Source organism: Anser brachyrhynchus (assembly GCF_964034855.1).
Source record: "Anser brachyrhynchus genome assembly, chromosome: 1".
Lineage (NCBI taxonomy): Eukaryota > Metazoa > Chordata > Aves > Anseriformes > Anatidae > Anser > Anser brachyrhynchus.
In genome coordinates, this window is record NC_137694.1 from 964,159 (window position 1) to 981,313 (window position 17,155).

Below are 17,155 nucleotides of genomic sequence, written 5' to 3' on the forward strand. Positions count from 1 at the left end.
ATATTTTTTCCTGTTTATCGAGCACTAAGCTGGAGCTGAGGCTTGTCCCAGGGGAGAAAGGGGCCCTTGCGCTGCCCAGGCCAGGGGCTGTGGGGTGCGTGGGGACGGTGACAGCCGAGCCGTGTCCCCGCGCGGCCACCCCTGAGCTGTTTTCTCTGGCTGAAGGAAGCGATCGGTTTCCTTCGAATAAAATGATGCCCCGTGCTGGTGGTGGAGGCGATCGTCGTCCTGGCTCCGTTGTTTTAAATTCAATTTCTAAGCAAACAAAACCCCCAAACTTTTTATTTAGAACAAGGAACAAAAGCACGGGGCTTTCTGGGGCTGATTTTTGGTGCAAGCTGTTCTCCAAATCGATGCAAGTTAGTACAAAATTTTGGTCCTTTTTTTTTGTGGTCAAGGCCCTGATGCAGGGACGACGTCCCCGGCTCTGCAGCGTGCTGCCAGGGAGGCAGGGGGGTGTCGGGGCCGGGGGTGTCGGAGCTGGTGCCCCCCCAGGCAGGGCTGGGGTCTCCCCGGTGCTTCCCCCCGGCCCCGGCGGTGGGATGGGAGCCTGGGCACCCGGTGCCCCCTCCTCACGTGTGGGCACCGCGGTTTTCCGACCGTAATTTGGGGTGTTGCAGGCAGGAGGGGACAAGAGGCTTGAAGCAGAGCGGGGGATGTAGCTGGGGGCACAGCGGTGACACCGGCAGCCCTTCTGCGAAGGCCGGGAGAGGGCTGGGATGGGGACACGGCACTGGGGGGGTGACAAACCCTACGGTGTGGCAAGGGGGGGTCCCCGAGGAGCCTGTCTCCTGCTGCCTGCCCCCCCACCAGGGATGTCACCACCACCACCCGGCTGTCACCGAGGCGTGCGGCCGTCCCTGACCCCCCCCGGTGTGGTCTGGGGGCCACGTGCCGGACCCCCCCCAGCCTCGCCGAGTGCCCTCAGAGCCAGGGGCACCCGGGTGCGTGGAGGCGGGCGAGGGGCTCGGGCACGCAGCAGGCGGCAGCGGGGTGCAGGTGGGCACGGGGGGGCAGCAGGGCGAAGGGGGGGCCCTCCCGGGGCTGCCAGGGAGCCGGAGGGGGGCTGCCGCCAGGGGCCAGGCCTGCGGGACGGCACACGGGGCTCAGGCAGTGGGGCCAGGGACACCCACCCCACTGCAACCCCCCCACGGGGCTGGGGCCGGGGCCGGGCAGGGAGGGGGAGCAGCTCCCCGCACCCCCCTGCAGCCCCTGGGGCCCCGCTCCGCACCGGGGGCTCCCTCCCTGGCCGTGCCCGGGGGTCCCAGCCCCCGGGGGCACCCCCTGCCCCGTGGCCCTTTTACCGCAGCAAGCATCGTCGTGGGGGCTGGAGGTGCAGAGGTGCAGCGGGGCCGGGGGGGCCGGGGGGGTGCTGAGGCGGTGGCTGTGGCCGTGGAGGGTCTCCAGCGAGGTGGCGGGGGCAGGCGGGAGGTGCTGTGCGGGGAGCAGAGAGCGGGGCATCACTGAGCAGCCGTGGGGTGCACCGGGAGCAGGCCACACTGCAGGGGGCTTGCGCCCTCGGGGGCAGCTCCTGGAGCATCCCCCGGGGGGGGCACACTGGAGCCCCCCCATCTCCCGCACGTCCCAGCCCTCTGGGGTGCCCCCACGGCAGTGGCTGGGGGGTGCCGGGGGGCACCGCAGCCCCCCCCCGGGTGCAGGAAGAGGCTCGGACCCCCTCCTACCTGCGCAGAGATGTGGGCTGTCACGGCGGGGGGGTGCGCAGCGGCCCCGGGGGGCAGGATCCAGTCGCACCAGGAGCCTGCGTGGGGAGAGCGGGAGGGCAGCGCGGAGACCCTGCTTTAGGGCTGGGGTCTCCCTTCTCTGGGGGGCACAGGGAGCAGCCGTGCCCCCTCCCCAGCCCAGGCTGCAGCCGCGCTCCCCCCCCAAGGGCAGCCCCCAGCCCCTGCCCGGGCACCGGGTGCGGGTCCCGTCCCCGTCCCCTCCACCCAGGGGCTGTCACCTGCACCGGCCTCCAGCCTCTGCTTGGCCTCCCGCCTCCACTTGGCTCTTCTGTTCGAGAACCAGACCTGGGAGAGGAGGGAGGGGGTGAGGCTGTGCCCCCCCCCCGGGCTGAGCCCCCCTCCCTCGGTCACGCTGGGCTGGAGACCTGGGGCTCTGCCCGAGGCCGGCGGTTCCGCTGGTGGGGCACCGGCCCTCGGTGTGGGAGGAGTGGGGCTGATCCTGCCTCTCCTCCACCGCGGCGTTCGTGGGGTTGCAAACACGCAGGCTTTGCGGTGCGGGGCCGTACGTAGCCCGGCACGGGGCACGGGGCAGCTCCAGGAGCACAGCACGGACCTTGGCACGGGCTGTGCCATGCAGCGTGCCATGCAGCGTGCCCCAGCTCCGCAGCGCTCTGCTTCCCTCCCTGTGTCCCCACCCCTGGCACCGTCCCGGGGCCCAGCACCATGCCCCCAGTGGGGCAGAGCCGGGCAGGGCAGGACCCCTCCGCGAGGCCCTGCAGCGCGTTACCTGTGACAGACCTCCAGGGCACGGCGACTGCTGCCATGGAGCGGCCTGGGGGTCCCCCACCCCAGCACCCCGTGCTTGCCCCCAGCAGACAGCAGAGAGCAGGAGGAGCAGGCAGGTACCGATGGAGCAGCCCTGCCCCTCTCCTGGGGACAAAACCTGCTGGCTGGGGTCCCCCCCCCCATTCTGGCACACGCACGCTGCCCTGCCTGAGCCTGTTCCCACCTCTGCCGCCAGCAGCAGCGTCACGGTTTGGAGACGTCCCCGCACGCCGGGGGACATCAGAGCAGGAGGGAGACCAGGCTGGGACCCCCTCCCCGGCCACCCCAGCTCCGGCCAGGCTGTGCTGCCCGCCCCGCTCAGGCTGCAGCTGCCGCGTGGCCGCCTGCTCCTACCCTGATGGTCGTGTCCAGCAGCCGGGTGGCCGCGGCCAGTCTCTCCCGGGTGGCGGTGTCCGGGTACTGCCCCCTCTGAAACTCTGCAAGGGGGTCGGGGTGCAATCAGCCCCTCCGTTGGGGTGACCCCCCCAGTGCCCGTGGCGTGGGGCAGGTGCTGACTGCTCAGCCACTGTCCTGGCGGCACCGCACCTTTCTCCAGGGCCTCCGACTGCTGGCTGGTGAAGACCGTCCTGCTGCGGTGCTGGGCGCCCGGCGGGAGCTGCCGGCTGGACGTGGAGCCCCGGGGAGGGCGCTGGGTCCCCGGAGCACCGGCTGTACCGGCTTCAGGGGGCGAGCAGCAGCCCGGGGGATGCGGGATGGAGGTGGGGGTGAGCGGGGAGGCTGCGGGGACAGAAAGGGAGAAGGAGCCTGGGATTGTGCCCGTGGGGATGCCCGGGAGGGGCAGGCAGGGGGCAGTGAGGGACAATGAGGGGGCACAGGGGCAGTGCGGGAGTGTGCGGAGGAGCAATGTGCATGCAGGCGTGTGCATGTGTGCATCCATTTGCATGTATGTGTGCACACGTGCACGTGGCTGTGCAGCTGGGAGGCCGGCGGTGGCAGGAGCTCTCCGTGCACCCAGAGCTGGTCCCTGCTATGGGTTGCAGCCCCCCCCAGCCCCTCTCCCCAGGGCCTCACCCCCAGCCAGCCTCACCCCGTGGCAGCGGGTCCCTTGCTGAAGCCCGGCCGGCGGCGGGGCACGGGTCCCTCTGCAGGCTCCTCAGCACCCGGTTGATGGAGGAGACCTGGGGGGAGAGATGGGGCTGTGCCGCCGGCAGGGTGCGCGGCACTGCGGCTGCAGGGTGCTGCGAAGGTGGGAGCGGGGTCCAGGAGAAGCTTTGGGGTGGTGGGGGGCAGCCTGACCCAGTGCCAAGGCAGGGAGGAATGGAAGCTGATGCCCCGGTGCTGGTCCCTGAAGGGCTCTCCTGCGGCCATGCCAGGGCCACCGCGCACCTGAGCACGTGCCAGGGATTGTCCGTGCTGGGGACGTGCCCGTCTGCTCCTAACGAGGCAATCCGCGCGTAGGAGCTGGGGTCCGTGGGGTTATCGTGGTGGGTCTGTGGTTTCAGAACACGGCTCTCGGCTGTGCGGGCTGCACTCTGTCACCTCTGCCTGCCGGGTACTTGCAGCAGACCCATCGCTACAGCAGCCAAACGCCAGAGCCAACACTGGACTTGTGTGGGAACGGCTGCCAGGGCTCTCCGCCACCGTGCTGCTTTAGCTCAGAGGCATCGTTCCCCTCCCCTCCCTGCCCAAGGCTTTTCTCCTCTCTCCAGGAAGCCCCAGGGACAGATCCCAGCCCTGGGCAGCACCCTGCCCTCCTCGGGACTCGGCTGCTGCTGCGCGTCACCCTTGGGGTGGCACGGGGCACGGTGGCTGGGTGCGGATGGGGACAGGTCCCCGGGGACGGGCAGGCGCTGTCCCTGCAGGGTGGATGCCGCGTGTTTCCTACTGCAGGCGGTGGCCTCAGCTCCCCTGGCTCATCCCCACAATCCGTGCTTCACTCCCGTTTGCTTCTTGCTGTCCCTCCAAGCATTCCTGCGCACCCACTCCCTCCCCAGTGCGGGACCCCCACCCACAAACCCCAGCCGTGGGCTTGGACCCTGCGTGGTGCCTGACCCCGGCATCCCCATGGACCACCCCCCCCAAGCCAGGACTCACACTGGGGGTCCGGTTGCTGGCGCAGACGCCCTCGGCGTGCAGCTGCCGTCGGATCTCCCAGGCGAAGAGGGACGGCTGCTCCCGCTTCAGCTGGGCGATCCGTGCCACCACCTCGGGGGTGGCCGTGCGGGGCTTGCTGCCCCCGATGGCCTTGGGCTCCACGGCCCCCGTCCGGTAGAAGCGGCCCAGGATCTTGCTGACGCAGCCGTTGGACACCTGCGGCACGGAGAGGCTGGGGGGTGCTCAGCGGGAAGGGGGGGGGGGGGGGAAGGGCCAGGACCCCCGGCCCCGGCGCACCTTGAGGCTGCGGGAGATGTCGGAGGTGCGCACGCCGCAGGAGGCCAGCTCGATGATCCGCTTCCTCTTGCAGGCGGGGAGGGGGCGGCCGTTCACAAAGAGCCCCCCCAGCTGGTTCACGCCGCTGGGGCCTGGGGAGAGGCCAGGCGGGAGGGGACAGGGGACAGGGCTGGCGGTGAGGGGGGTGCTGCCTCCCCTTCCCTGCCCAGCACTCCGGGGGGCTTTGCAGGGCGAAGGACTGGGGCTGGGGGGAGCCCCATCCCCTGTGTGCTGAGGGGAGGTTTGGTGGGGCCAGGCAGCGGGACTGAGCTCAGTGCTGCTCGCTTGTTGGGGTGCGGGGTGCAGGGGTGCGGGGTGCTGGGTTGCGGGGTGCTGGGGTGACCCCGTGTGTGGGTGTGGGCAGGGTGCAGTGGGACCAGGCAGGGACAGGGGGACAAACCCAGGTGGTGCCAGCAGAAACAACACCCCGTGAAGGGGCACAGGGAGCAGGACAATCCTCCCGGCAGCAGCAGAGAGCAGGGGCTGCACAAATGGGGGTCCCAGCAGCAGGGGTGGGCAGGAAGGCACCAAACATCAGTCAGGGGCCAGGAGGACCCCGCAGAGCCACGCGCCTGTCAGCTGTCAGCACCGAACGCAAAGCGGCAGGGAACAGCAGCCTCCTTGTCACAGAGCGGGGGCTCACAGCACCTCCCCGACGTCCCCAGGACCACGGATGCAGGGACTCTGCTCCCCGCAGCCACCCTGGTGCAGCCGCGTTGCTCACCTTGATGCTGCATGGCGAGGCTTCACGGGGCTTCCCGTGCCAGGGAACTTCCAGGTGGTTTTTGTGAGGGGGGGATAAATCAGTGCCAGCGTCCAAGGCTCGGCCAAGTCCCCTGCCCACTATCCTGCGAGAAGGAAGGGGAGCAAAAGCATAAATACCAGGAGGATGGAAATGTTTGAGGGCATCAGAGCATTTGGAAAATCATCGCACTCCAGGGCAGTGCAAACAGAGCTGGGGCACCCTCGGGCTCAGAGGTGCCTGGGGAGGTGCTGGGAATGCTGCCTGCGCTGCACCAGCACTGCCTGTGCCCAGGGCGTGCGGCACAGCCGGCTTTGCGGAGCCGCGTCCCGGCGCCTGCGTGCGCCCCCATGGACACACTGCGGCTGGTGGGGGTTTCCCTGTGCCCACCCCAGAGCCGGGCTGTCTCAGGGACAGGAGGTTCTGGGGGCAGAGGAGCTGGTGGGAGACTGGCAGGGACACGGTCTGAGTGTCTCTGCAGCCCACGTCCCGGCTCTGCCAGCGGCCGGGGGATGCGCACACCTCGGGGAGCCGGTGACCTTCAGGCCAGCACCGGCTGACGTCTCCAAACCTCCCCGGCTGCAGCAATCCACAGCTCAGGGGCTCCCCCTGCCAGGGGGGGGGGTCCTCCTGTTCATACCCACATGGGGGTTTTGCATCTCCGAATTGGCCCAGTACTTTTTGGAAAGCACACAGCATCAGGCTCCCTTTTATCCCGTGCCAGCCCTCCCCCTGCCCTGCTCCGTGCAGCCGGGCGCGCTGCCTCCTGCCGCTGCCTCCGGACACCCCTGCTGCTGCTTCCCTTCCATTCCCCCACTCCTATCACTTCAGGGGACAGAGAGCAGTGCCTCCCTCTTCTTCCCCTGCGTCCTACCAGGATGTCACAGGCTTCTGCCTCTCTCTCATCGCCTCTTCTGCTGTGAGAAGCTGCCACACGCGGCGCTTTCCTGGGACTGGGGCTCGGGCAGTGCACGGGCACAGGGGAAACGCAGCTGCAGCCAGGCGAGGGAAGCAGAGGTTTGCAGCACAAAGCACAGAGCGGGGATGGGAAGCAGGGGTGCCACGGGTCCCCTGGGTCTGGGCCACTACCCCCGTGAGGGGCTGCTGTCAGCGCTGAGCATCCCCAGCCTCCCGGTGTGTGCAGCGCTCCGTGCCCGCAGGGTGGCTGCACCCAGGGGTGAACGCTGCCCTCAGCTCTCTGCACGGCCTCCGGTGGCACTGCCCTCCTCTGAGCCTCCTCCAGCCTCCCCTCGATTCATTTCGAACCCAGCTGATCTTTCCCGCATGAATCAGAACTGCACCAGCCTCCCTGGAATCCCTCCAGGTCCACGCCGCTCCGCGTGGGAGCAGGACCTGGCAGCCGCAGGAGCACGGTGCCGCGGGCTCTGCGGAGCTGCTGCTGCTTTGCACCAGCCCGAGAAAAAGCAGGATCGGGAGCTCTGTTTTCATGTGCAGCCGCTCCCGTGTTGATTCACAAGCCGTTTATCACCCACTTGAACCCCTCTCTGCTGCCTGCCCAGCAGCTCCAGGCACAAGTGCGTGAGCTCACCGCTTCCCCCGCTTCCGCACAGGCAGCGTCACCGTCTCGCAGCGTATTTATGCCAGGGCCGTGGTCTAGCTCCGTGCTCTGATTGCACTGCCATAAATCCAGGGTTGCTCAGCTGCAGACAATGGCGTGGGGCTGGATTTACAGCCCTGTGTCGCCCAGCCAAGGGACATTTGCGAGGGACAACCCGCTGACAAGGAGCCTCTCCTCCTCCAGCCGGAGCCGCGCCATCACCTCTGGCAGCCCAGCAGACCATGGCTGGGCTTCCCCACGCACACACACACTTCCAGAGTCCCCGAGAACTTTCCCAAGTCCCTCAGTGCTTCTGTTTGCCTGCTGCACCTTCCCTCACCCCAGATCCTGACCTCAGGCGTTCCTGTGGATTGAGACACCAACACCACAGCCTCCTTCCTCCGGCACAGCAAACCGAGGCAAACCCCTGTGGGGACAGCCCCATGGCACCAAACCCCCCTGGAGTAAGCACCGCCCCACATGCTCCACGAAACGCAGCTTTAACTGGGGCTGGGGGAGCAGCCCCACTGCGCAGCCCCACGTCTCACTGTGCGGAGGGGATTGGGGGTGGTTCCAGCGAGGGCACTGGTGCCAGCCCCTCTCACAAGGAAAAATCCCATTCCCCTCCCTGCTCATGCAGTAGCAGTTGTGGCAGTTGTTGAGCAGCGTGCTGAGCCATGAGGTGCCACACGGACCTGTGGCTGCTGCTGCAACTGCTGCCTTGATGAAGTCGCAGGCAGCCTGCTGCACACCCGCTAAACCGGGAGTTTAACCTGCCGTACCCCAGAAAACTCCTGCCCGTCCCCAGCACGAGGGTCTCCCTGCCGGAGTCTCCTAATCCCACAGCAGCATTTGCAATACCTCCTCGCACAGCTTGGGGATGTTGTTTGGAGACACTGATTGTGATTACAAAGTTCAACAAAAGCAAAATAAATCCAAGTAACTCAACCACAGGGACAGCTCAGAGATTCCTCTGAAACGCCAACAAGCAGTGCACCCGGTCTCCCTCTCCGCCAGGAAGGGGATGGATTGCCTCTGAGCACAGCATGTGAGGCTGTGCATGGTGGCAGAGAACAAGCCTTTCCCACGAGGACGCGTTTCCCCGTGGGGGTCAGCGTAGCCCCGCTGGCATTCCCCAGCTTTGCGCCAGCCGAAGGCTTGGCCGGTGCTCCAGCGGGACACCCAGGGACTTCTCTCCCCACGGGTGCACTGGGAAAGCCAAGAATGGCTCAGAGGTGTGAGCTCCTTGGGTCCTGCTGGGGGACCTCAGCTGTGGCCAGAGTGGTGAGCGCGGTCTTTGTGCACGCAGAGGTGAGGCGAGGTGAGGAAAGGAAAGGAAAGGAGTAAAAGGGACAGGAATGGGCTGGGGTAGAGCAGAGCAGACCGTCCCCAGAGCAAGCTCCAAACCTTCCCAGTGTTAAAGCATCCTCACCACCCCATGGCCGTCAGGAATTGCTCGCTGTGGCTGCACAGGTGACCCTGCCCTGACCAGAAATCGCAACCCCGCACTCCCCACGCAGCCCTCCCGCGTCCGAGCTTGCCCCGCACAAAACTCTGTGTGTGCAGCCGTGCGTGGAAGCGTGCACACCTGTACGTGAGTGCACGCGTGCACACAAACCTGAGTGCGCTTTTGTTCACGGATGCACGTTTATACATGCACACCTTCCTTCCTTGGTGCAAATCTGTGCACCTGAGCGCACTTTCGTGCGTGGACGCACATTTATGCACACACACGGCCCTTCCTCGGTGCAGGGGTGTGCACACGCGCCCGTGCACACCTACACGTGTGCCTGTGCTCATGCACGCACCTGTGCTTGTGCCCGTGTGTCCACGGCCGCTCGTGCACGCACGCGTGCCCATGTGAGCGCGTGCCCGCGCATGGGGGCTCCCGGGGGGGAGGTCGGTACCTGTGGAGCCGAACCGGGCCGTCCTCGGAACCAGCCGGTGCTGCCGTGCTGCTGCCGTGCGGGGCTGCTCGAGAGGGAGCGGGGCCGTGATGTCACGGGGCAGGAGGAAGAGGAGGAAGGGGAGGAGGGAGCGGCCCCGATGGGGACCGAGCAGCCGCGCCCAGCCCACGCCGCCTGCCCCGAGCCCCGGCGGAGCCCCCCGAGCCGGGCAGCGGGGCCGGTGCCGGTGGGGCCGCCGGTATTTCAGCACCAGCGGGCGGCGGACAGCGTGTGCCCCGCCGCATCCCGCCCCGAGCATCCCCGCAGCCCCCGGCGGAGCCTCCCCGGAGCCCGGCCGGTGCCCCGCGAACCCCGGGGGCTGCACTCCCGCGTCCCCCGCAAAGCAAACAGGGACAGGCTGTGTTGCAGACACACCTGCCATATGGTAGAGTGCTTCGGATTCAATCATAAATCGAGGCCAGATTCTGTTTTATTACGTAGATATATTTTTTTTCCTGCGTTGAACAAATAGAAGGCGGCCCGGGGTGGATGGGCACCGCGGGGACTGCCCCGGTGTGCAGCCCGAGGCCCGGCACAGATGGCCCCCCTCGCCCGGGCCGCAGATAAAAACACGTTGTAAACCTTTCAAGTAAAATATTTGAAGAGCAAATATTAGCAAGCGAGGAGCCCTGCGACGCGGCCCTCTTCGCCCAGCCCCGGGAGTAATTGGCCATTATTAGCACCCCGCTCCCGGCCCCCGCTCTCCCCGCACAAGAGGCCGCCTTTGAAAATGCCATATGCTCCGAATTACACATTAACCACAGCCCTCCGGGGCACGGGCCCGGGCCCGGACCCAGCCCCCGGGGAGCCGCGGCGCAGCCCCCCCGACGGCCCCGGGGCGCCCCGGTCCCCCCCGCCCCCCGGCCGCCCGCGGGAGCCGGAGCCGGGGCCGAGCGGCTCGGGGAGCGCTGGCACCTGGGGCCGGGCCTCCCGCTCCGCTCCGGGCACCGGGGAGCCCCGGCGGAGCCGCGGGGCCGGGCGAGCCCCGTGCGTAACGAGGCGCCGGGGAGCGCGGCGCGGGGCGCGGCGGGGCGCGGGGGCCCCGGCGGCTCCGGGACGGCCCCGCCGCTCCCCCCGGCGCCGGCCGCCTCCGGTCCCCGGCGGCGCCCCGCCGCCCCGGCCCCCCGCCTTGCCGCGGCCGTCCCCGCCGCGCACCGGGCAGGGCGCACGGCGCGGCCTCTCCAAGCGGCCGCCGCCGCCCAGGGCCTCGCCGCTGCGCCCCGAGCCGTGCCGTGCCGAACCGGGCGGCGACTGCGGGCGGGAGGCGGCGGGGAGCCGCGGGGGTCCCGGCGACGCGGGGCCGGGCCGGGCCGGGAGCTGCGGGGAGCGACCCCGGGCTGTGCGCACCGGGGGCCGAGCGCGCAGGCGGCGGCCGGGGGAGCGGCGCGGGGCACGGGCCCGCGCGGCGGAGGCGAGCGGTGCCCGCCGCTCCCCCGGCGGCGGAAGGTGCCCGCAGGGTCCCCCCCCAGCTCGGGGCGGCCCTCGGAGCCCTTCGGGCCGGGGCAGGGCTGGGGAAAGCGGGAGCGCGGGGCGCCGGGCCGTGCGTCCTGGGCGCAGCGGCGGGAGCGTGAACGGCGGCGGGGACGGGGCGAGGGCGGGCACGGAGGGGAGGAAACGTCCGGGGAGACGAGGGAAGGCGAGGGAAAGAGAGTTGGAGAGGTGGAGAGATGGAGAGGTGGAGAGGTGGAGAGGTGGAGAAATGGAGAGGTGGAGAGGTGGAGAGGTGGAGAAGTGGAGAGGTGGAGAGGTGGAGAGGTGGAGAGGTGGAGAGGTGGAGAGGTGGAGAGGTGGAGAGGTGGAGAGGTGGAGAGGTGGAGAAGTGCAGAGGTGGAGAGGTGGAGAGGTGGAGAGGTGGAGAGGTGGAGAGATGATGGGATGGAGAGATGATGAAATAGAGATGTGGAGACATGGAGATGTGGAGAGGTGGACACGTGGAAATGAGATGTGGAGACACGGAGATGTGGAGATCTGGATACAGGGAGAGATGGAGACAGAAACATGAGAGATGGAGAAGTGAAGAGGTGGAGAGGTGGACAGGTAGGCAGATGGAGAGAAGGAGAGTTGGAGAGACAGGGAGAGAGGGAGTTGGAGAAGTGGGGAGATCCTCCAGGCCCTGCCGTGCTGCCTGCAGGTTGTGCTTGTTTGCATCCTGTCCACCTGCCTCTGCATCTCCGGGAAGAGCTCTTTGCAGGCATTTCTTTTACTGCCGGAAGCATGGCAGCTCTGGTGTGCATCACACTGGGACAGTTTTGGGGCAGGGACAGGACACGGTGGGATGGTGTCAGGCAGGTGCTGACAGGAGGGCAATCCTGGCAGTCGCAGAGTGGGGGGCATGCAGCAGGGCAGCCTGCAGTACCCAAAAGCAGCGCTGGGTGCTGGCACCTTGCTCCCCGTCCTCTTCTGTGTTCCCCTGACCCTGAGCCCACACCTCCTGTGCCATGACCTGACGGGCGTGCAGCCCTGGCTTGGGACCTCCACATCCTGTGCTCCAGGACCCCCTGGGCCTCTGCTGCTCATGTTATGCCTGGAGCTCACAAAGTGCCGTGTAAATACCCAGCACTGCAGCATGCCTCAGAACCCAGTCCAGAAAGTCAGGGAGGGTTTTTGCACCTTAACAACTTCCACATTTCCGCTGTGTGCTGGGATGACGGATTGCTATTCCTGGTGAACTTGGCCGTGTCACAGGCACTGCTGTTTATCATCATGGCATAATTACTGTTTCTCCAAACCGGTACTTCATTTCAAAGCAGAACACAGCTCGCTTCAGCCTGGCCGTGAACATCAATCCCAGGACCTCCGCTTCAGACCCACTTTCACAAATTTACCCCTAAGAGGTGGGCAGGGAGCTCCTGGGGATGGAGAGGGTTTAATGCTGCTGCTGGAGGGGGCTCAGAGGTGGTGTCTGCAGCTCCTCCCTCCCCTGCCCCAGCACAGCCACAATTCTCTCATGTGCAACGTCCTTCCCTGGGAGACCACCATCACGAGGAAGACGCTCCAGTCCTGGTGCTGGCGATGCTCTGGCTGTGGAGGAGCCGGGTTCTGAGCACTGGGAGCCAGGGAGCCGTCTGGTGGGAGCTGCCTGGGGGCAGCCCCCTCAGAGCATCCAGCGCCAGCACCCTTCGGGCAGTGCCTCCACACAGAGCAGGAATGGGAGCGCTGCCTGCGGACAGGTGGGGGAGGCGGTGCCACCTGGGGACAGGGCAGGGGTGCTGTGCTTCCTGGGGGCAGGGTGGGGATGCTGTGCATCCCAGGGACAGGACGAGGATGCTGTCCTTCCTGGTGGTGGGACAGAGATGCCGTGCTGCCCGGCACGAGGTGGGTCTGGCCCAGTAGCCTGGGACGCTGCTGGCTGAGCACCTGCCGGCTGTGTCTGCCGTTGTGCCCCCAGTCCCTGCGCACGGGGGCTGGTGGGCACCGAATTTCCCCCCTCCCCAGGTCCTGACCATCCCGCTGCCCTGAGCCCCAGCCCACATGGGGGCCTGGGCATTCCCCAGGCAGAGCTGCAGCAGCCAGGCACCGTGGCTGGAGGGAGGGAGGAGGGACAGACGGACGGCTGCAGGACCAGGAGCAGGCGCAGCAGTGAGGGTGTGCAGGGGCTGCCCCACGTCAGTGTGTGGGGCTGAGAGGTGCTGAGGGGCTTGTGGGGGGGAGAGGGGGACTGGGGGGATTCGCTGCTGCTTCTCACCACAGGTGAGCTTGGCATGAGCATGGCATGAGCGTGGTGCGAGCACGGCATGAGCTTGGTGAGGCTCCCTGTACACCCGGGGAGCACCCTGCCCCTCATGAACACACGGCAGGTAATTAGGGTGAGCTGTTCCCCTTTGTGCAGAAGAGGGAAGGATTGGGAAGGAAAGGCAAAGCAAGGCCAGGCAAGACAAAGGATAAGATGTGGTGGAAGGAAGGATGGATGGACAGAAGGAAATCGGCTGAAAGAAACCCAGTAGAGAGGCCACTGCTGGGTATTTTCACCCCCTGTAAGCAGTGCCCCAAAGTTCTCCTGGACTTTCCTCTGACGCAGTCTCTGTCCCCAGTCTGTGCTCAGACACCTGGGCAGGGGCATGTGCAAGTGCAGCTCCAGCCTCGAAAATCCCATGTGGAGCCTTTGTGGCATCCCCCCGCTGACGTCCTTCCTGGCATCATGAGGGGCGGCTGGGCAGCCTGCGGGGGGCCCAGCAGGAAGCAACGAATCTGAATACACATAAAAAAAAAGCAGAAAGTTAAGTGCCTGACCCCAGAAAAAGCTTCGCTTTGCCATGGGTAGATGTTCTCCTGATGATAAGTGGCCAGTTCCAGCTGCAGCTTTTGCCCAGAGCAGAGTTTTGGTGCGGGGCTGTGCGGCACGGCTGTGGGTTCGTGACGATGCCCAGAGGTGGATGGGGCACGGGGCTGTGAGCAGGGCAGGCGGAGCTGGGCGCACCCATCCCTTCGTCCCCGTTGGGTGGCATCCCGACCCCTGGCACGCAGGTGAGTGCGGCTGTGAGCCGTCTGCCACCGGGGCAGTGCCCGTCCCTTGGGGCTGGGACTGGGGGCCACAGGGCACGGCCCCCCCATGGGGCTCTCCGGAGCTGCTCCCTTCTCCCTCCCCCTGGTGCTGCAGGGACCGGAGGGCAGGGAGCCTGCATGGCCCTGCACGGCTTCCCTGGCTCGGATGCCACCGGGGGCAGCTCCAGGAAGGATATCAGGGGGAGGAGGAGGAGGTGTAATCTCGGCTTCCTCGCAGTCATGCCCCATCCCTACTGCACCTCCAGCAGGTTTGCTTCCGAGCCTCAGCTCCCAGGACTGGAGCAAGTCAGTGCCTGGCTCAGCTGCGCCCCGAGAGCAGCCACCAGCAGCCGGGTCCCCCTGCCACCACTGGCACCAACGGGGGTGTGCCAGGGTGTGGGGGGGCTGTGGGTGTGTTTGCAATACTTAGGACATCCCAGGGAGAGGGCACGTCCTGGCGAAGGAGCTGAGGTGCTGCTTGGGACCCGCTCGGCAGCGGGGCGGTGTCGGTGCATCCGCGTGTTTGCACGGGGCGTGGGTCCAGGCGAAGGGATCCGTCCTTGTCCTCATCTCCTCGTTTAGGTACGTCGTGGGTCTGGCTGACAAAGACACCTGCGTTGATATAGGGTGCTTGGATTTCTGCAGGGCGTTTGACTTAGTGCTGCAGGACGTTTTGATTAAAAACCGCTCATTAAGCAAAACGAGCAGAGCAGACCGCTCATTAAGCAAAACAAGCCAGCTCCCGACGGAGCGGAGATGCTGCTCACGGGGGGGGCAGCCCACTCACCTTCCGAGCAATGCCTTGGGCTGGTGGCATCTCCCGGTGACAGCGGTGTCCCCGTGGCACAGGGACAGGACAGGACAGCACCTGGGAGCGGGGGCGGCCGGGGACCGCCATGGGCCAGGGGATGGCTGGGGAAGGAGAGCCCCCGGGGGTCACCCCCAGCCCCGAGCTCTCAGGGCAGAGGTGAGCTCTGCTGAGCCTTAATTAACCCCTCGCTGCGATCGGCCCCAGGCTTCGGCGGGCGGCTGGGCGCTGCGGAGCTGGCCACGCTGGCCACGCTGGCCACACGGGCTTCGAGAGCCTGCGCTGAGCGGAGCAGCTCGTGCCGTGTTTCCAGCTGTGTGCAAACCCAGGCAGGAGGTGACGTGGTGACGCTCAGGGCATCGCTGCAAAGGTTTCCCTGTGGCCATGGTGGGCAGATTTGGGCCCTTTGCTGCAGGGAGCACGGCACAGCCCATGCAGCCGGCCCCTCCGTGCCCAGCCTGGAGCAAGGCACGGACAGCCCTGCCTGGGGGCTGAGCTGCTCCCAGCTCACGGGACACGGCCGCATCCTGCTGGTGGGTGCTGCGGGCCTGTTCCCCTCCCAGAGACCGGTCCTCGATCCCACCGGAGATGTCCAGAAGGGGTTTTCCTCCTCCGGGAGCCAGCCTGGGTCCAGGCTGACATGCAGCTTCCCCGCCAGGGTGTGATGCTCATCAGCACTAACGAGCCGGAGCGGGGAGCAGCCCCAGATCCCGGCCCCTCCGTGCCAGGCCCGCGCTGGCATTGGCTCCCTGGGCACCAGCGATGCCAAGCTGGGGGGCTGGGGGTGGGGGCAGCTGCCCCTCTTCCCCCCTGCCTCCCATGCAGCCCCGCACGAGGAGAGCGCAGGCACGGCTCACGTCCATTTACCCAGGTAACGCCGTCAGCACTCTGCGGCACCAGGAGCTAGGATGGAAGCGATCCTGGCCCGAGGCTTTTTGCAGCCAGATGCTCCCTTGCTCCCTTTGCAGCCAGACGCTCCTTGCTTGCTGGTGCCCGGGGCTTTTTCAGGCACCCCCATAGCGGCTCCGTCTCCCAGTGCCCCCGAGCAGGGAGCAGGGGGGGCAGGGCATCCCCATCCCGCACAGACTCTGCCGACCTTTCCTCCCCTCCCGTCCCGCTAGCGGGCACGCAGCCTGCACTGGGGGATTGTGTGGTGTGAAGGTCGGACCCCGCAGCTCCTGGGGCTGTTTCACCTCTGGGGAGTTCCCACGGGTGCGTTTCTGCCCCCCCTCCCACCTCTGCTCAGAGGGGTTCAAGCGTTGTCCTCGCCTGCCCGCACCTTGTGGGCAGCCCCGCACCTGTGGGTCCGGGGAGGTCCCGGTGCTGTTTGGGGGCTGCGCACAGGGTGCTGAGACGGGGGCTGACTCCTGGAGCACTTCTGGGAATTGCTTACCCGCCCTGCCGAAAGGAGAGCAGGGCGTTCAGGAGCTTGGGCATCCAGCGGTGGCTTTCCCTGTCCCCTGGCTCTGGTTCCCCAGCCTTGGCACCACGGCTCGTCCCTTTATCCAGGCAGCATTTCAACAGGGCCGAGCGGCCACGGTGTATTTCGCTCGGGGAGCAGGAGCCTGGGTCTGGAAATTCCTGCTGGGAGGGGAAGGGCCCCGGGCAAGGCAGGAGGGGAGGGCGAGCATCATGTCCTGCCCCACCGAGGGATGGATGCGATGGGAAGAGGGTGGCAGGGAGGGGGGCAGCGCAGGGTGGTCCTGGTGCAGCGGGGTGGCCTGCGGCACCGCCGGGGGCACGGACACCCCCGTTTAGCCAAGAGCAGGGCAGCCTTCGCCTCCCTCCACCTGCACGGGGCTGTGCCTCGTCCTGTGGATGCGTCTCACACCACCTCAGACCTTGCTGGGGTGGCTGCAAACCCCCGGGGCTTTGTGGGGAGCTCCCGCCCCGTGCCCCCAGCCCCGCAGGGCCACACCGTCCCCATCCTTCCGGGCACGGGGGGGCTCAGCTGGGGTGTGCACAGCGCAGCGGGGTCAGCTCCGTGCCCCCACAAGCCAGTCCCTTCTTCTTTGGGGCTCCTCTGCCTGCCGGGGGCTGCTCGGGGCCTTTTGGGGCTCTCCCAAGGGGGTGGCTCCCACTCCTCACCTCGAAAATGAGGGGGCGGCTGCAAGGAAAGTGCTTTTCTCCTACGGGAAGCGCGCTTCGGAGTTAAAAGCCCCGGTGAGTCACCAGCCGAGCGAACCTGCTTAGCCCAGTGCTCCCACCTACATCCCACCTTTCTACAGTCGGAAAGGAGGGTTATTAAAATATCCTGGCTGAAACAGGCGGTCCTTGGGCTGGGGGGAGCTGCAGTGGGGGCCATGCTGGGGGACTCTGCCCCAGCCCATGCAGGACAGGGCTCGGGGCTGTGGGATGGGGCTCAGGGCTGTGGGATGGGGCTTGGGACTGGGACGGGGCTTGGGGCTGTGGGACATGGGTTGGGGCTGTGGGACTGGGCTGTGGGATGGGGCTCGGGGCTGTGGGATGGGACTTGGGGCTGTGGGACGGAGCTCAGGGCTGTGGGATGGGGCTCAGGGCTGTGGGATGGGGCTCAGGGCTGTGGGATGGGGCTTGGGACTGGGATGGGGCTTGGGGCTGTGGGACATGGGTTGGGGCTGTGGGACATGGGTTGGGGCTGTGGGATGGGGCTTGGGGCTGTGGGACAGGGCTCGGGGCTGTGGGATGGGGCTTGGGGCTGTGGGACGGGGCTCCGGGCTGTGGGATGGGGCTTGGGACTGG

At 67.2% G+C, this 17,155-nt stretch overlaps 1 protein-coding gene across 2 annotated transcripts; it reads right to left on the minus strand.

Moving 5' to 3' along the window:
• Positions 1-127: 127 nt before the first annotated feature.
• On the minus strand, positions 128-9,975 carry PAX4 (paired box 4). 2 transcript variants are annotated; one of them, XM_080584153.1, is made up of 10 exons: positions 9,106-9,975; positions 5,623-5,746; positions 4,860-4,990; positions 4,563-4,778; positions 3,556-3,958; positions 3,054-3,245; positions 2,862-2,944; positions 1,961-2,027; positions 1,683-1,759; positions 128-1,434 (listed from the first exon to the last, which is right to left on the minus strand). In XM_080584153.1, the coding sequence occupies exons 2-10, from the start codon at positions 5,633-5,635 to the stop codon at positions 925-927; spliced, it is 1,692 nt and encodes a 563-aa protein (XP_080440279.1). In that variant the 5' UTR covers positions 5,636-5,746; positions 9,106-9,975; the 3' UTR covers positions 128-924. The 2 variants fall into 2 exon arrangements, with proteins under 2 accessions (XP_080440279.1, XP_080440278.1); XM_080584152.1 differs by having other exon boundaries at positions 128-1,759; positions 1,961-3,245; positions 3,556-3,646.
• Positions 9,976-17,155: the final 7,180 nt, after the last annotated feature.

Excerpts from the sequence above, each read along its gene's own strand:
- PAX4 (XM_080584152.1), bottom strand. Across the intron at positions 4,779-4,859 it reads ACATCTCCCGCAGCCTCAAG|GTGTCCAACGGCTGCGTCAG; the intron begins GTGCGCCGGGGC and ends TCCGTGCCGCAG. Across the intron at positions 3,647-4,562 it reads CCAGCAACCGGACCCCCAGT|GTCTCCTCCATCAACCGGGT; the intron begins GTGAGTCCTGGC and ends CTCTCCCCCCAG.